This window comes from Stegostoma tigrinum, chromosome 27 (genome assembly GCF_030684315.1).
Source record: "Stegostoma tigrinum isolate sSteTig4 chromosome 27, sSteTig4.hap1, whole genome shotgun sequence".
NCBI classification, from domain to species: domain Eukaryota; kingdom Metazoa; phylum Chordata; class Chondrichthyes; order Orectolobiformes; family Stegostomatidae; genus Stegostoma; species Stegostoma tigrinum.
The window spans coordinates 3,829,692-3,849,479 of NC_081380.1; the positions used below are offsets into that span (position 1 = coordinate 3,829,692).

Below are 19,788 nucleotides of genomic sequence, written 5' to 3' on the forward strand. Positions count from 1 at the left end.
ATCCAGTAAATGCTGCTGAGCTCTAATTGATGATGTGAGTTGGATGGTTGGCAGCGGGTGGAAGGTGTTAGGTTACAGGAGGATATAGATGGATTGGTTGGATGGACAGAGCAGTAGCTGATGGAGTTTAACTCTGATAAATGTGAAGTGTTGCAGTTTGGAAGAAGGAACAAGACATGGGAGTACTCAATAAATAATGAGACACTAGGGACCTCAAAGCAACAGAGGTGTTTATCCACAGATCCCTGGAGGTGGACAGGTTACTAGGATAATTAAGAAGGCATATGGACAGTTGCTTGTCATGCAATAAATTATAAGAGCAGGGAGGTGATGTTGGAGCTGTATAGGAATTAGTTAGAGTACTGTGTGCAGTTCTGGCCATCGCTCTATCAGGGAGATGTGATTGTACTTAAAGGTGTGTGAAAGAGATTCACAAGGATGTTACCTGGGATGGAGTACTTCAGTGATGAAAAGAGGCTGGATAAGCTCAGGTTGTTTCTTTTGGAGCGGAGAAGGTTGAGAGGTGACTGATAGAGGTGTATAAGATTATAAGGGGCATGGCCAGGGCAGGGAGAAAGCATTTGTTCCCCTTAGTTGAAGGGTCAGTAAGAGGAGAATTGAAAAAAACTCTTTTTTTCACCTGGAAACCTCACAATCTTTAAAAAGTACTTGGATGAGCACTAATTTGTAAGCTGCTGTGCCAAAGGTTCATACGCAAAACATTAGCTTCTCTCTACTCTCCACCAATGCTACGTGGTCTTATTGAACATTCCCAGCAGCTTCTGGGGCAAGAAACTTATTTTTATGCAGCTAGTGGTGGTGTGTGAACTTCCACAAGGGGTTAAGCGTTCATACTGCTGTGTCTACTTGTTGGTGAAAATAATCTGAAGATGGCAACTTCATGGTTAACTCTAAAAGGGAAAGCGTAGTCAAATCTGAGGATACAGGTAAGTATTGGGATCATTTATACAAATGGGCAGACGGATGTAACTTAATACCAATAAACGCAAAGTGTTGGAGGAAATGATGAGCAACATTAGTACAGAATCAGCACAGAGTGGTTTAGGAAAGCACTTGCAATGAATACATGCCCCAGGCAACATTGTTAACAATGAGATTAACGGATTGGTTGTATAAAACCACTACAACAGCATTAAGTATCAAACGCCATGCTGAATCTCTACAAGTGATTGACTACGCCACAACTGCACAATTGCATTGGACTCAGTGCCAGCTGGTTGTGGGGGGATGGCAGTAGACTGGAGATCTCATAATACAGAGGGTAGCATCAAGGCTGTGGGGGGCTTGGGTTCAAATCCCTAGTCCAACAACTGGCGGAATTTTAAAACAAAATCAATCAGTATATGATCTAGAATTTAACATTAGTTTCAGTAATGGTGACTGTGACTCAATTGTTAAGAAGACCATCATGTTCACTGAGAATGACAGAATCCCCACAGTGAGTCCACACCAAATCTCCAAAGAGCATCCCTGTCAGACCCAAATCCCTCCCTGTCCCTGTAACCCTACATTTTCCCATGGCTAATCCACCTAGCCTGCACATCCATGGTCCACTTCCTCCTGTCCCACTCTGGAGGCCTGAAATGACACCATGCCAGAGAGTTATCCAACATGAAAACAGACCTTTCGGTCCACTAGTCCGTGCAGACCATGTTCACTCAAGGGAAGGAAATCTGCCTTCTTTACCTGGTCTGGCCTACACGTGACTCCAAACCCACAGCCATATGGGTGACTCTTAACTGCCCACTGAAATAGCCTGGAAAGCTATGTAGTTCAAGGGATATTGGGGATGGTACTAATAAATAAATAAGAAAATAAATAAGAAAAATCTTCCACAAACTTCAATGGAATTGCCTACAATGGGCAGCCAATCCAATAATGCTTGTAGCCAGACAGTGAAGCAGACATGTATTTGACAGGGTATGTGTTGAAGCTGACTGGTAGATGAAGAGATTATATGGTCAACCTTGTTGAATATGTCACACCGATACTGCGCCTAAACTGTGACACCAGTGTGATACTGAATTGCTGGCCTCAGCTCATTCCCCCTGGGATTTCTCGCCATTTCTCCCATTCCCAAGATGCCTGACCAACAGTGAAAACCCATCCTTATATAGGGAATGTAGAGACACATAAACTCGATTCAGATGGCAGAAAGAATGCGTTCACATAAGGGATGATTGATGTCAGGAATTATTTACCAGGAAGGTTAGTGCAGATTCAGGGTTTGAATTTGGACTCAGCGGGAATTACAGACGAAGAAATTTAACATTTGCCCATCACCATTCAACAATGAGAAGTGTCATTTCAGCACTGGAGGTTTCAGTGTTAGCTTAAGGTCAGTCTAGAAAAAGTCTCATCACTTTTCTTGCAGATAGTGCAGAGATACAAGCCTTTTAATCACATCTGTGGCTCCAAGCCAAACTGACACTCCAAGCCTCAGATTAAAGAGTTAAAGAAACTTACTCTTACCCAATGATGTAAGCAAGCACTCCTAGCTGGATCAATCGAAAAATTAACCCAATTCTTTTGTTTCTGATGGTCACCATCCGAGGGGTGTCATACTCAAACAAAAAGTCAGAAACATTCGTGAGTAGTCTATCAGTTTCCATCATTGCAGGGAGAGCCTGGTTCTAGCCAGAGTGAAAGCTCTGACCCCTTCAACGTGGCTGCAGTCACTGGAACATCTGCAAATGGGTGTCTGTTTGATAACTTGTTTAACCCTGATGGGAGGAGCCTGTTGACAAAGCTATTTCTTTAGTTAACAATCAGCACTTCCACTTATGGTCTGAGACCATCTGGGAGCTACCGATGTACTGTACATGCAAAAAAAAGATGAGAAGTAAATCGATTTTTGTTAACTCTTTGTTAACTTTTGTGGCATTTCTTCTCCAGAGAGAGCAAGGGATGGGCCCCCAAGCTGCTGGTATCATGGAGAATTCACTTGCTGTTTAAAAGCATGAAAGACAATTTAACCTTTTAACCATTTTTGAGCTGCATTTTCAAATGAATTTTCAGCTCCTTGGTGCAGTCTCTTTAAGGAATGGCAAGTTGAGGTGTCAGAAAACTGGCCATTAGGTCTCTGATGCGAGAGCTTCTGGAGACTTGCATATTGTACTCTCAACTTTAATGTCGACAAGAGGAAGAATCCTATACTGTAGCCTTAGACACATTCAAGCAACATGGATGTCCATTTGAAAAGGCATGAAGGAAAATGAAGGGTCTATGCCCAAAATGTCAGCTTTTGTGCTCCTGAGATGCTGCTTGGCCTGCTGTGTTCGTCCAGCTTCACACTTTGTTATCCAGGAAAATATTGTATAGCTTTTAACATGAAGTTTCTGCTTTGAGTTTAAAACTCCCATCCTAGTTTACAAATCTCTTCATGGCCAAGTCGTTCCCTATCTCTGTAACCTTCTCCTGCCCCACAACCTTTCAGCATTCCTGATTTCAGTCGCTCCATCATTGCCAGCCATATCTTCAGTCGTCCTAAGCCCTAAGCTCTGGAATTCCCTCTTTTAAAACTCTCTTCCTGTTGACTCCATGATGTTCTTTGCATCTTATGTCTTTGACAAACTCTTCTGCCCAATTTGTTTAATATCTCCTTGTGTAAGCCATTATCAAATTTCATTCCATAACTGCCCCCTCCAGAGGACCTTGGGACTTTTATTTTACACAAAAGGCCAGCTGTTGTTGTAGATATCTTCATGCCCAGGCAGTAAAGATGTTGCTGCTCTCCTATTCATTATAGTCTCCAACTCTGACCTCAGTCTAAAGGTTGTGTTTCCAACTCCAAGACAAAAGATGGAGCTTGCGCACATTCTCTCCGTGTTCCCTCTAGGTGCTCCTGTCGAGTTCACACTGACCCTCTGAAGAACATCCCAGCTGCCCCCCCTACCCTTTAACCCCACATTTACCATGGTTAATTCACACGGTCTGCACGACCCTGGACACTATGGGCAATTTAGCCCCGGCATCCACCTAACCTGCACATCTTTTGACTGTGGGAGGAAGCCAGACCACCCAGAGGAAACCCACGCAGACACATGGAGAGTATGCAAGCTCCACATAGACAGTCACCTGAGGGTGAGAATTGAACCTGGGTCCCTGCTGCTGTGAGGCTGCAGTGCTAACCACTGAGCTGGTGTGCTACCCCAGTGTCTATAGTGAGCCAAATTTACAGCAGTGGACGTTATACTTTTACTTTAATACAAAGTTCATCACCTGCCTTGGGGTAATTTGAACTGATGTCTCTAGAATATTAGGCTTGGGTAGCTGGATTGCTAGTCCAATGACAGTACCATAGCACCATTGCTCCATCAAGTCCCATCTCAATGTTGACATTATTTCATCCCATCCTGCATTCTTTTCTCAAACAGGGTAGAGATAGTGGGGCAGTGCTTGGCAGTGACAAGTTCTCAGACGAGGGTCTTTGTTGCTTGTTAAATGTTTTATCAACAACCCAACTCTCCCTCAGGTCACTGTCTTACCAAACTCATCGTAGAAATTCTTCATCAGGAAATCTCGAATTGGAAACGAGTGCAGATTCAACACAAATACCAGGCACCAGCATGGGTCACACACACACACACACACACACACACACACACACACACCATCCACGGACATTTGCAGTTGACACATGTCAGTCTCGAACAAGTGTCATGGCACATCTCAGGGGAGGTGATGGCCTAGTGGTATTGTTGCTGGACTGTTAATCCAGGGACCCAGATAACGTTCTTGGAACTCGGGTTCAAATCCCATCATGGCATTTGAATTCAATAAATGTCTGGAATTAAGAGTGTAATGATGACCATGAATCCAATGTAAATTGTGGGGAAGAGCCCATCTGGTTCACTGACGCCCTTTAGAACATAGAACATAGAACATTACAGCACAGTACAGGCCCTTCAGCCCTCGATGTTGTGCCGACCTGTCATACCGATCTCAAGCCCATCTAACCTACGCTATTCCATGTACGTCCATATGCTTGTCCAATGACGACTTAAATGTACCTGAAGTTGGCAAATCTACTACTGTTGCAGGCAAAGTGTTCCATTCCCTTACTACTCTCTGAGTAAAGAAACTACCTCTGACATCTGTCCTATATCTTTCACCCCTCAATTTAAAGCTATGCCCCCTCATGCTTGCAGTCACTATCCTAGGAAAAAGGCTCTCCTTATCCATCCTATCTAACCCTCTGATTATTTTATATGTTTCAATTAAATCACCTCTCAACCTTCTTCTCTCTAATGAAAACAGCCTCAAGTCCCTCAGCCTTTCCTCGTAAGACCTTGCCTCCATACCAGGCAACATCCTAGTAAATCTCCTCTGCACCCTTTCCAAAGCTTCCACATCCTTCTTATAATGCAGTGACCAGAACTGTACGTAATACTCCAAGTGCGGCTGTACCAGAGTTTTGTACAGCTTCACCATAACCTCTTGGTTCCGGAACTCGATCCCTCTATTAATAAAAGCTAAAACACTGTATGCCTTCTTAACAGCCCTGTCAACCTGGGAAGGAAACTGCCATCCTTACCTGGTCTGGCCCACATGTGACTCCTGACCCATAGCAATGGGGTGGCACGGTGGCTCAGTGTTTAGCACTGCAGCCTCACAGCGCCAGGGATCTAGGTTCAATTCCAGCCTCGGGCAACTGTCTGTGTGGAGTTTGCACATTCTCCCTGTGTCTGCGTGGGTTTCCTCCGGGTGCTCTGATTTCCTCCCACAGTCCAAAGATGTGTAGGCTAGGTGGATCGGCCATGCTAAATTGCCCGTAGCGTTCAGGGGTGTGTGGGTTACAGGGGAAATGGGCCTGGGTGGGACGCTTCAAGGGGCAGTGTGGACTTGTTGGGCTGAAGGGCCTGTTTCCACACTGTAGGGAATCTAATCTAATATAATATAATCAATGTGGTTGACTCTGAACTGCCCCCTGGGTAATTAGGGATAGGCAATAACTGCTGCTTGGCCAGCAACGCCCTCATCCCATGAATGAATAAAGGAAAAGAAAATCTCAGACCCACTTACAGGACGCTCCTACACTTTGATGATGCACCTGAAGCTACAGCAGCAATCCTCACTCTGCATTCTGAGGGAAATGCACTCAGCTGGTGGACTGCCCCAGGCTGTATCTCGTGGCTCTTCTCTACTGTCACAGCACTCACCCACTCTTAGACTATCTAGATGATCACATCATCCATAGCTTGCCTCTCAGCCGCAGGTACCAAGCTCACATTACTGGTAACTAGCCTTCCCATTTAGCACAGACACAAAGCCAGGAAACTTGTTATTGATCTGATAGAAGAGTTTCTCCAGCACTTTCTGTGTTTGTTTCAGCTTTCCACCATCTGCAGTATTGTCATGGCTGTCAGCAGGCCTCAATCAAACCTTCAGCCAGGGCTCCCAGCACAGCCTAGGCCCTGCTCAGGGCATTCACTAACAGGACCAGGCTGGCAAGGGGAAGGAGGGAGTCCCAGCTCTGCACCACCCTGTCTGGTAGAACCTCCAAGATCCTGCCCACAGGGCATAGATCTGAGCTCCCCTTCTGCTGCATTCAGGGACAAATGTCAGGAACCATGCAGGGCAGCTCCAGAGTGATCGTGCTTGTCCGCATGTACAATGGGCCTTTAAATAAGGAGGCAGTGCCAGATAATCCCTATCAATCCCGGGATCTTCGGCGAATTGTCCCGGGAATGATGCGTTGTGAGATAGGGTGGAAATGGGATGTGTTACACCTTCAATGCTGAAACATCAATCACCAATTGCAAGAACGATTTCTGCGGTGAGTTTGGTAAGACATAGAGAGAAAATTCTCTCAGCTTCGAAGCGAGAATCACTCCACCGGAAAACATACAATCCATCCCGGTATCTCCAAACCAGCAGCCAGGATTCAAACCTTACCATTGGAGAGGGATACTATAGACTACAGTAGATCAGGCAGTGCTGGCCTTTCGGTTAAACCTATCCATCTGGAATGGGAGGCTGGGCCTGGGCCCTGGATCCTCCATTGGGATGTGACCCAGAGTTGGAGACATCTCAACGTAAATGCCACCCACCACCCCCTCCCCACCGGACTCCCCCATCCATGTGCTGCAGATATCTTCTCTATAAGCTGCTGCTACACACTGGCCACTTCATCACCTTTGTCCACCACTTGGATAGAACCTGGTGTAATCTTCTGCCCTTAGGTATTGAAGCTCCCAGTGTGGGGTACTCTACTTTTGGGGGGGGGGGAGGGAGGCGAGTGGCGGGGTGTGGGTGGTGTTCGGTCCCTTTCCCATCAGTGAACAAGATGGAGGGTGATGCATGCAGCTTTCCAGTGTCACAACCAGGTGCCAGGCCACATGTAGTTTCTGTGGCTCGGTGCAAACAGTTTTCGTATTTATGTTTTCGTTTGCTGTTCTTTTGCAAGGGCTGCTCTTCTATTTCTTCAACCCCAAGCTCTGCATCTATGGGAAGCCCGAGCAGGAGCAGATGGGCAGGTCAGAGGGATCTCCCTGGCCTAGGTTAATAGGTGCAGGCAACGTGGAGGGGCTTGTTATAGCTGACGTCCCCCTTCCTAGGTTTTGCCTGTGCTCCCACATGCATTGAGAGGGACCATAGAGTGTTCGCTGGCATGATCGAGACCAGTGGGCACCGCAGGAGCTGGGCTGCAGCATTACCCTGGAGAATTTGGATTTGACTAGTTTTCATTGTATTTCTATGAGTTTACATTAACCGTTTGATTCTAGTACAGTGTCCCACAAGGGGCACTGATTAACCCATTGAAGTTTGTTACTTTAAGTGGGAGAATAATGGACATGGGCGATCTGGCCAGCTGATGTAAAACCCTGAAACAGATCATTTCATTCCCCTCTCTGAGTGCAGTTTGAGGTGACTGCTTGGAATCGCATCTTGCTGTCCAGCAAAGGATTACACTGGTTAGGGAGCTTGACATTAAAACTGTGCTGTTAAAGCCTTTTGACAGAGGAGGAACCATAATCAGATAATTCCTACAGTATGCAAGCTGGAAGCTGGCCATTCAGCCCATCAAGTCCACACTGACTCTCCAAACAGCATCCCACCCAGACCTGCCCCTCTAACCTATCCTTGTCATGTCACATTTCCCATGGCTAATCCACTTAACATGTGCATGTTTGGATCACGGGAGGAAACTGGAACGCCCAGAGGAAACACCAACAGACACAGGGAGAATGTTTCAGAGATAGTAGAAACTGCAGATGTTGGAGAATCCCCCCTAATCTCTCCTCCCCCTACCGCAACTCAAAACTAGCCCAGCTCGTCCCTGCCTCCCTAACCTGTTCTTCCTCTCACCTATCCCCTCCTCCCACCTCAAGCCCCAACCCATCTCCTCCCTACCAGCTCATCCCGCCCCCTTGACCTGTCCGTCCTCCCTGGACTGACCTATCTCCTCCCCGCCTCCCCACCTAACAAGGTGTAGAGCTGGATGAACACAGCAGGCCAAGCAGCATCAGAGGACCAGGAAAGCTGACGATTCGGGCCGAGACCCTTCTTCAGAAGTGGGGGAGGCAAAGCAGATTTGGAAATAAATAGGGAGAGGCTGGGAGGTGGATAGAAGATGGATAGGTGGGAGGCAGGGAGGGGATAGGTCAGTCCAGAGAGGACGGACAGATCAAGGGGGCAGGATGAGCTGGTAGGGAGAAGATGGGGTGGGACTTGTGGTGGGAGGAGGCGATAGGTGAGAGGAAGAACAGGTTAGGGAGGCAGGGACGAGCTGGGCTAGTTTTGGGATGCAGTAGGGGGAGGGGAGATTTTGAAGCTGATGAAGTCCACATTGATATGATTGTGCTGCAGGGTTCCCAAGCGGAACATGAGTTGCTGTTCCTGCAACCTTTGGGTGGCATCATTGTGGCACTGCAGGAGGCCCAGGATGGACATGTCGTCTAAGGAATGGGAGGGGGAGTTGAAATGGCTCGTGACTGGGAGGTGTAGTTGTTTATTGTGAACCGAGCGGAGGTGTTCCGTAAAGCGGTCCCCAAGCATCCGCTTGGTTTCCCCAATGTAGAGGAAGCCACAACGACAACAGCAGATGCAGTATACCACATTAGCAGATGTACAGGTGAACATCTGTTTGATGTGGAAGGTCTTCTTGGAGCCTGGGATGGGGTGAGGGGGGAGTTGTGGGGGCAAGGGTAGCACTTCCTGTGGATCCAGGGAAAAGTGCCAGGTTGGGTGGGGCAGAAGTGTCGAAGGATGATTCGTTGGATCCGGAGGTTGGAGGAGTGGTATGTGAGGACGAGGGGGATTCTGTTTTGGTTGTTATTGCGGGGTGGGGGTGAGAGGGATGAGTTACGGGAAATGTGGGAGACCCGATTGAGGGCTTTCTCGATCACTGAGGGGGGGATGTTGCGGTCCTTGAAAAACGGAGACATCTGAGATGCTCGGGAGTGGAATGCCTCATCCTGGGAGCAGATCCAGTGGAGGCGAAGGAATTGCGGAGAGGGGATGGTATTTTTGCAGGAAGGTGGGTGGGAGCAGATGTATCCTAGGTAGCTGTGGGAGTCAGTGGGCTTGAAACGAATGTCGGTTTCAAGCTGGTTGCCAGAGATGGAAACAGAGAGGTCCAGGAAGGAGAGGGAGGTATTGGAGATGGTCCAGGTGACCTTAAGGCTGGGTGGAAGGTGTTGGTAAAGTGGATGAAGTGTTCGAGCTCCTTGTGGGAGAATATACAGTCATCAATGTAACGGAGGAAGAGGTGGGGTTTGGGGCCAGTGTAGGTGCAGATGAGGGACTGTTCCACGTAACCTACAAAGAGGGAGGCATAGCTTGGGCCCATGCATGTACCCATGGCCACCCCCTTTGCCTATAGAAGTGGGAGGAATTGAAAGAGAATTTGTTGAGGGTGAGGACGACTTCAGCGAGCGGATGAGGGTGTTGGTGGGGGGGCCTGGTCAGGCCTGCGGGACAGGAAGAAGCAGAGGGCCTTTAGGCCATCTGCATGGGGAATGCAGGTGTATAGGTTCTGGATGTCCATGGTGAAGATAAGATATTAGGAACTGGGGAATTGGAAGTTTTGGAGTAGGTGGAGGGTGTGGGTGGTGTCACAGACATAGGTAGGGAATCCCTGGATCAAGGGGGATAAAATGGAGTCGAGATAATTGGAGATAAGTTCGGTGAGGCAGGAGCAGGTGGAGACAATGGTTGACTAGGGCAGTTGGGCTTGTGGATTTTGGGAAGGAGATAGAAGCTGGCAGAGCGGGGTTGGGGAACAATGAGGTTGGAGGCTGCGGGTGGGAGGTCACTTGAAGTGATGAGGTTGTGGATGGTTTAGGAGACGATGTTTTGGTGGTCAGCGTGGGGTCATGATCAAGGGGGCGGTAGGAGGAGGTGTCGGAGAGTTGGTGTCTGGTCTTGGTGATGTAGATGTCAGTGCGCCATACCACAACTGTGCCTCCCTTGTCTGCGGGTTTTTTGGTGAGTTTGGGATTGGACCGGAGGGAGCGGAGGGCTGCACATTCTGCAGGGGAACGGTTGGAGTGGGTGAGAGAGGTGGAGAGGTTGAGGTGATTGATGTCTCAACAACAGTTGGAGATGATGACATCGAAGGAGGGTAGGAGGCCTTGGGGTGGTGACCAGGAGTAGGGTTTGTGTTGGAGGTGGGAGAATGGGTCAGTGGAGGGAAGGTTAGGCTCACGGTTAGAGAAGTAAGCATTGAGGTGGAGGCGGTGGAAAAACTGTTCAACGTCCAGGCGTGAGCATTATTCATTGATGTTAGGGTGGAGGGGGATAAAGGTGAGCATTTTACTGAGGAAGCCTGTCTTTCTGTAGGATAAGTGGAACAATCCCTCTTCCAAAGCTACATAGCCCCTAAGTCTCATCTCTTCCTTCATTACATTGATGACCGTGTCAGCGCCACCTCGTGCTCCCACAAGGAGCACGAACAGTTCATCCACTTCACTATCACCTTCCACCCCAACCTTAAGTTCACCTGGACTATCTTTGATACCTCTCTCTCCTTCCTGGACCTCTCTGTCTGCATCTCTGGTAACCACCTGGAAACCGATATCTATTTCGAGCTCCCACAGCTCCCTACAGACTCCCACAGCTACCTAGAATACACCTCCTCTCACCCACTTTCCTGCAAAAATACCATCCCCTATTCCCAATTCCTCCGCCTCCGCCGCATCTGCTCCCAGGATGAGACAATCCACTCCTGTACATCCCAGATGTCCTCGTTTTTCAAGGACCGCAACAACGGCCCGCAGTGGTTGAGAACGCCCTTGACCGTGTCTCCCGCATTTCCCACAGCACATCCTCACACCCTGCCCCCACAATAACCACCCAAACAGAACACCCCTAGTTCTCACATACCACCCCACTAACCTCCGGATACAACGCATCATCCTGTGACACTTCCTCCATCTGCTATCCGATCCCACCACCCACCACCCTTATCTGCCTTCCAGAGGGACCACTCTCTCTGTGACTCCTTGTCCGCTCCATACTCCCCTCCAGCCCCACCACACCCGGCACTTTTCCCCGCAACCGCAGGAAGTGCTACACCTGCCCCATGCTTCCCCCCTCACCCCCATCCCAGGCCCCAAGCAGGCCGCCCACATCAAACAGATGTTCACCTGCACATCTGCTAATGTGGTGTATTGTATCAGCTGTTCCAGATGTGGCCTCCTCTACATTGGGGAAACCAAGTGGAGGCTTGGGGACTGCTTCGCAGAACACCTACACTCGGTTCGCACTAAACAACTGCACCTCCCAGTCGTGAACGATTTCAACTGCCCCTCCAATTCCTCAGATGACATGTCCATCATGGGCCTCCTGCAGTGCCATAATGATGCTACCCGAAGGTTCAAGGAGCAGCACCTCATATTCCGCTTGGGAACCCTGCAGCCCAATGGTATCAATGTGGACATCACAAGCTCCAAAACCTCGCCTCCCTCAACCGCATCCCAAAACCAGACCAGCTCGTCCCCACCTCCCTAACCTGTCCTTCCTCTCACCTCTCCCCTTCTCCCACCTCACGCCCCACTGCCACCTCCTACCTACCAGCCCCATCCCACCCCCTTGACTTGTCCATCCTCCCTGGACTGACCTATCCCCTCCCTACCTCCCGACCTACTCTTACCTTTACTGGCTCCATCCCCGCCTCTTTGACCTGTCTGTCTCCTCTCCATCTATCTTCTCCTCTGTCCATCTTTCATCTGCCTCCCCTTCTCTCCCTATTTATTTCTGAATCCCCTTCACCTCCCCAATTTCTGAAGAAGGGTCTAGGCCCAAAACATCAGCTTTCCTGGTCCTCTGATGCTGCTTGGCCTGCTGTGTTCATCCAGCTTTATACCCTGTTATCACAGTGAGAATGTAATAGTTCTATATAGGCACTCAGCCACGGCTAGAATTGAACCTTTGTTCCTAGTGTTATGGTAGCTAACCAAACAGCCAAAAGTTTAAATAGATTATTTGGTCTTCATTTGATTGGCTTGTGTGGGTTTTTGGGGAAATCAGTTGCAATGTTCTCTGCATTACAGCAACTAGACTTTGCTCAAACAACAGCAGGCTGCTATTTTTCTACATCCTGATGTTGTGAAGGCTGCATTTCAAATTCGGCTCTTTCTTTGACTTGCACAGGCTGCCCTACTCTCCTGGAATGTCCAGGGGTTTCCTGGAATCGAGCATTCCGCTTTTGAGAACTGCTTGCAGCATCCTGTGAGATTAGCATTTTAAATTTCCTGCCTCGCTCGGGAGAATGGCGCTTGAACAATAAATACAGTGAGGGACTGCACAGAGCAAGTGGTCATTAGTTTCGTGCTGTCAGCCATAAATCAGCTAAACATCGTTAATTTTAAACAGAGTCCAGTCTCAGCCATTCCCACGACTTTATTATGGGATATTGCGGGAAAAGAGGGAGAGACTGGGGGAACAAGAGTGCCTTGGGTAAAAGTGACTGGGTCAGAACAGAGACAGTCATGAGAAGATTGGCTTTATGTATTCAAAGTCAATGTATATGATCATATGTGCAGCAATCCAATGGGGGGCCCATGTGGCGCAGTGGTATTGTATCTACCCCTAAACTAGGAGAGCCAGCTTCACATCACACCTGCTCCAGAGTTGCTTAAGAACAATCTCTGCAACGCTTGACTAGGAAAAAAATAATTGAAAAAAATATGTGTAGTAAAGTGGTAACATCCCTGCCTCTGAGTCAGGAGACTTGGTGCAAGTCACACCTGCTTCAGAGCTGTGCAATAACAGCATGGAACTGGTTGTTTAGAAAATATCTATGTTTATGAAGCAAACCCATGTCCCAAAAGCATTAACCTGGGTCGTGGGATTATTGGCCAATGACAATGTCACTACCATTACTTGTTAGGAGATGTAATCAGGGTGAGGGTCTAGTGAGGGCAGGTTGGTGTCAATGGGAGCCAAGGAACTGTGGAAAGTCCAAATTTATTTCCAATAGAGTGGACAGCAATTGGCCGCTCCTAATCCTGACTCTCCACCTCCTATTATTTAACATCTCCCAGTCAAAGTAGAAAGAAAGTGACAGCAACAGGAAAGATTAAGAGACAACTGCAAAAAAAGAGTGAGACAAAGAAAAAACTGACAAGTGGAAACATGCTGAAACAGAGGAAAGGAAGTGAGAGTGCATCTTGTGTACGCAACTGCATGTAATCTACCATGCCATCTCCTTAACTCTTACTTAATTGAGAAACTACTGGCCTGAAATCCAGTTCTTGGATGAGCAGAAGGTTTGTTCAATTAAAAAGCCAATTCTTTCATCTCTAGCACAAACAGTTCCTGCTCCCTGACAACTTCCTCAGTTCAAACCAACTCCCCGCACTGACCTATACCCTCCCTACTTCCCCACCTACACTCACTTCTACAGCTCCATCCCCGCCCTTTTAACTTGCCTGTGTCCTCTCCACCTATCTTCTCCTCCACCCATCTTATATCCACCTCCCCCTCTCTCCCTATTTATTTCAGAACCCTCCACCCCTCCACCTTTTCTGACGAAGGGTCTAGGCCCGAAGCGTCAGCTTTTGTGCTCCTAAAATGCCGCTTGGCCTGCTGTGTTCATCCAGCTCCATACTGTGTTATCTCTTTTAATAAAGTTGTTTCATATTTGGCCTAAGATGAGCTTCTGACTACAGATTTTCCCTATCACTATGACCATTTATTCCCAGCTCTATAACATGGTCCTATTCCACGTTGTCTTGGGTCATCTGCTGCTGAAGCCTTTATCCATAGCTTTGTTACTTCTAGACTATTATGAGGAACTTCAAGCTAGTTTCCTTTCTACGCTCCCTAAACATGAGGCCATTCAACAATCTGCAACCAATTCTGACTCACACTAGCTCCTGAGCACCCAACACTCCAGTCCTCACTGAACAGTTAGAGAAACATTAAAATTCTCACAATTGTTTTCAAACGCCTTAGCCCTTCCTACATTTGTAACCCCTTTCGGCCCCACAATCCCTTAAGGCTCTCCGACTCTCTTTAATTCTCGTCTCTCGCAGATGACCGATTTGAATTACTCCACAAGTTTCCCTTTAAACATTCTGCCTCTGGAAATACCTAGAGCATCTCAGTGCAGTCAAATGTACATGAGCGTGCCTGGCCATTCTTCTCTGATAGCTTTCCACAGTTCCTTAAAGACATGTTCCACCTCCCTGTCCATACTGTCCACATGTGGGACTAATGTTCACTTCTGACATTCCTTTGCTGGTTTGGTAGCCAGCTCACTGCGATAAGCTTTTTGGTATGAGGTTTGTACCAGGATTGAAGACATACTCCATGCTTTCATTCAAAGTTGTAGCGTCGCTACTTACTTGTCAGTGGTTCGTGTCAATTAATTTCCAGCAGTTTGTGATCAGCGAAATCCTTACTGACCAGATTCAATGTATGGAATCTTTTTGTACTGATTGCTAGGGCAAGTGTTACACTGCTGTGTTTCAGAATAATCGGACTGTGGCTGTGATGGTGCTTTTGGATCTAACTGCGACTGGTTTGGCAGCTTGAATGATATATACCTTTAGCCCTATTAGAGTTACATCAGCTTTTAAGGTAGCCCTTTCGCTTGTGCTGTAGTACTGCAGCATACAGGTTTCAGCTGACAGCGCTTGTGTGACTGATTCCATTATGTGCTCATGGTCCTTTCGCCACACATCAGGGAATCAATGGCCTAGTGTATTATCATTGGTCTGTTAATCCAGAGACCCAGAAAATGTTCTGGGGAGCCGGGTTCAAATGCTGCTATGGCAGATGGTAGAATTTGAATTCACTTAAAAGCAAAACCTGGAATTAAGATGATCATGAATCCATGGATGATTATCAGGGGGAAAACCCATTTGGTTTACTAATGTCCTTTACAGAAGGATACAACCATACTTAACTGGTCTGGCCGATACATGATTCCAGGCACTGCAGCGTGGTTAACTCTTAACCACCCAATGGACAAAAAAATACTGGCCTGGGCCAGTGATGTCCATGTCCCATGAATGAATATTAAAAAATGGGATGTCTCCCTGAAGGAGCTGTTTCCAATTCTTTTATCAGAAAATTTGGAATGGATGCTGTTAGCAGGTCAAAAAGAAAATCCAAGAATTCTCTGCGGGTCTTCTTGGTCCTGAGGAGAGGGACGTGCTGTTTATCTACAAATTTGCCAGGATCAGGATGGATCCCATAACCTGAATAGAGATGGCCAAAAGAATTGATGTGACCTACATTCCCCTGGCACTCCTTGCTGTTGCAAACAAGCCCTTGACAACGCGCTCCCACCACCAGAGTGTGTAGCTTTGGTTTTCTCCATCACCTTCATATCATCAGAAATACACACCAAGATATCCTTCCCATTGACACCAACCTGCCCTCACTAGACCCTCACCCCGATTACATCTCCTAACAAGTGGTGGTAGCGACATTGTCATTGGCCAATAATCCCACGACCCAGGTTAATGCTTTTGGGACAAGGGTTTGATTCATAAACATAGATATTTTCTAAACAACCAGTTCCATGCTGTTATTTTCTAAACAACCAGTTCCTTCAGATCCTGACCTGAAAGATTTTCTCTGGAAACAATATTTTCCAAATTGTGATTTCTTGAACTTCCTTTGCTGACTAAATACATCAATAACTATTAGCATAAGCTTGGAAAGCAACAGGGCTCCTGCGAATTTGGGATTCAATCCCTCCAGCACTGGAATTTTGTGTGGGCATCTCTTTAGAGAACATTTTAAGAAACACACCTTTAATGTGCCATCTTTCTGTGGCAAACAGGTAAACAAACTGCGCTGGTCTGTGCACTGAGGTTTAAGATGGCTAATACAGTTAAACTTCACATCATCTTGCTCATTCTCACATTTCTCTTGTGTGTGAGCACTGCACTTGCTGGCAGATTCATGTTTTCTCTGAGGTGTAATGCAACATCCTCTCTGAGAGACCCTATGGGGTTGAATCAGTCTGGGTGGGCATGTTTGTATACACCTTGGACTGACTCAAAGTGAATATCTTTGACCTGATCTGCTATGATTGGTAACTTTGTAAATGTGTGAAGTCACAAAGTTGTGTTCTGTACACAATGGTCGCTCAGCTATTGCTCATTCCTCCTGTCTACTGGGTGCTTGTGGCTTTCGTGAAGTATTTTTATAGCCGAATTACATCGGTGACATTTTAACACTGGGCGTAAGTAGCCCATGATACACAATCAGTTTCGTTGTTGTAGGTTGTATCATTGAATTCTAATGATCCAAATATATATCCCACAGGAATCTGACCAGTTGGGTTGTTTGCATGAGCTCCTATGTCGATCTTGTTTTGAGCTTATGTTTCCATTGCAGAATATCATTTTGACTTTGTCCACACATTGTGTCACATTCACAAATATAGAATGCCTGTTCTCCTTCTGGTTGAAGTTTCTTCTACCCTGAATCATGATGCTGGTGGTATGGATGCATGTGCATGTGTTTACACATGTCTCTGGGGCACTCCCTGTTGTTGCTACCAGCATGTTGCACGTGCCTTTTGTTTGGCCACATCCTCTGTAACATACATAGAACGTTACAGCACAGTACAGGCCCTTCGGCCCTCGATGTTGTGCCGACCTGTCATACCAATCTGTAACTTCTGGTTACGTCCCTGGAATCAAATTTCTTTCATTGGTGAGCCCTGTATCCTTTGGAATGTATGGCTAACAAAGATGTTGAATCACAGGACAGCTACATGGTGTTTCCATAGACTACTCTTCCATCATAGCTTAATGTGTCCTGGATACCATGTCAATATTGTTAGCTGTATCTAATGATTGCAGGCTATGATGTCTGCCTGTAACGGTTTCATATTTTCTACCATCTTCTAGTGCAATATCGATATTGCGGCCTTTCTCTTGTGCATTAGATCCTTTTGCAAAGATTTGATAGCTGGTGAAGTTATAACCAGCTCTGCTGTGCACTCAGACACCTCAGTCTCTGAGAAACCACAGCTCTTGTCCTTGTCACAGCTCTGATGGACAAACCAATCAATTGATTCCTGTGAGATAGTAAGAACTGCCAATGCTGGAGCCAGAGATAACACAGTGTGGAGCTGGAGGAACACAGCATCAGGCAGCATCAGAGGAGCAGGAAAGCTGACGTTTCGATTTGGGACCCTTTTTCAGAAAAAAAAATGATTCCTGTGCCTGTTTCTTGTAAGGCATCAGTTATTTACAACGCATCCTGTAGCTCATTCTTACATGAAGCTGACTGTCCAGCTTTTTCCACAGCTTAGCAGGATCTCTCTTGTCATCTTCAGCCAGGTGCGAGGGCTATGTGCAATCCCTCATTGACAATGGCTGTTGTTATTTTCACCACTTGTCCATCCTGTTTTGTAATAGTTAAGTCTGCAAAAAATGCTCAATGCTGTCAAAATCAAAGCTCAAAGCTACTTTTTGAAAGCCTGATTTCAAATAGGAGATCTGTGGCCTTCTAATACATGGTGGGGAATTTGATAGTCATCTTTCTGATGTTTGTTGCCTTTTACAAATGCTGTTGATCTGTACGAGGTTTACAGTAGTGAAACTACAAGACTAATCCACCTTGGAATTTGGTGATGCAGCAACTAAGGTTCATGCGCTTTGTTTTATTCCACCATGCACCGTTTTCAGGTGACGTTCATGCTATTTGTTTTGCCCACTTTTTCTTTCTGAGCAGGATTGTCAGCAGAAGTTCTATAGGGCTTCAATATAACCCACAGCAAACTCCCGAACACCACCTCCACCATCCAACCACCAGCTACAGGACGTTCCCTTCAAACTGAGTGGGAATTTAAACTTGGAAGGCCTGGTGTGTGAATCTGGTGGGCGTTGTCAGTTGTCCTAAGCAAGGGTGAAGAGGCAGTTTTCATGTGCTGCTCAGTATGGGAGATGTGAAGTAACATGGATGAGAGTGTGAGTGTGTAAGGCTGGATGATGACATTACATCTGGTGGCGTAGAATGTGTATGGACCACAGGGTGGAGTCCATTTCTTGATTGGTTAGTTATGGAAAGATAGCTTTAAGAAATTGAAGGATGTGCTTGTATAAAATATTGACAGGGAATGGGAAGTGTATAATCTATTTTTTTCTTGGTGTGTGGCGATGCTATGGCAATGTCCAAGTTGACGACCTGTGCCAGTGCCAGTGCCAGTACGCTATTGATGATAATTGTAGATGCTTTGGTGGCACCCATACCTAGGGTTCTGGTTGTCCTGTCCTCAATACACCCAAGGGAATCTGGTGATCTGTATAACTCAGTGTTCTCTTGTTGCTTTGTTCCCTGCCCTCCAGCCTTTTTATAGCAGATGGCGTGCACCCAACTCCTTATCCATAATCAGTAAAACACAAAACCATCCGAGACATACATGAAAGATTAAACCCATATTCCAATTTTAATTTGTTGCTCCCGGTTTTCTTTTGTGCCTGCTCAAGAGGCCGGACTTGGTTTAATATCTCATCAGAACGTTGGTATCTCAGACAGCACCCCTCCCCACAGGTAGGTGCATGCAGGCAGCCAGTCTACAGAATGGGCCAGAATGCACCTCAGCTCACTTCACCTCTCAGCACTTGCGCACTTAGTGCCTACTGCATGCTCACATCAACCTTGCTTTTCCTCCCTGTGTTGACTAGTGCAGACACACAAGCAATCTCACAAGCTGGTCAGCAGTCCTCAGCCAAGGCAGAGTACGTCAGTAATGTATGTCAGGGGTAGTGGCGGTGGTGATGATAAGGGTGGAGCAGTCCAGGGCCAGGATCACACTGTCTTCATAAAGGGCACAGTGAATGACCACACCTGTTATGGCCACCTTAACACACTTTGTGCAATATAACATGTATGCCTCTGTCTAAGTTTTTTCTTCATCCTATGATTTGTATGCTCTTGCTTACTATGATCTGTCTGAACTGCTCACAAACAAAGCTTTTCACTGTACTTAGGTACACATGACAATAAGTCAAATCAAAACAAATATGTCAAGGGTTGAATTGGGAAGGTAGGTAGGTGCAGATATGTGTAGATGAGTTGGCTGGGGACCTTGCAAGTTGGGAATGGAGTTTATGGCAAGTGTTATTGGAAAGGGAAGGTTGATGTGCAGGGCCTCACTAACATATTGAGGAGGAGGATGTAAGCCCCTGGCCAAGGAATGCTCACCGTTGCTTTCAATTGTGCTGCCACTCAATTGTGTGCAACGGGAAGGAAAATGGGCACAGCCACACTGACAGTGGGCAGGGTAATGGGCTCAATCTGTGAGGCATGGAGCTGTAGCATGTTAAAATGGTACCCATGCCCAAGTAC

At 46.9% G+C, this 19,788-nt stretch overlaps 1 protein-coding gene across 1 annotated transcript in view; it reads right to left on the reverse strand.

The window, feature by feature from the left end:
- p2rx1 (purinergic receptor P2X, ligand-gated ion channel, 1) overlaps positions 1-2,690 on the reverse strand; it is a 74,111-nt gene extending 71,421 nt beyond the window's left edge. The window contains exon 1 of the mRNA XM_059655300.1: positions 2,494-2,690. Within this exon, the coding sequence (XP_059511283.1) occupies positions 2,494-2,636 (143 nt within the window). The 5' untranslated portion in view covers positions 2,637-2,690. The remainder of the gene's footprint in view (positions 1-2,493) is intronic.
- Positions 2,691-19,788: the final 17,098 nt, after the last annotated feature.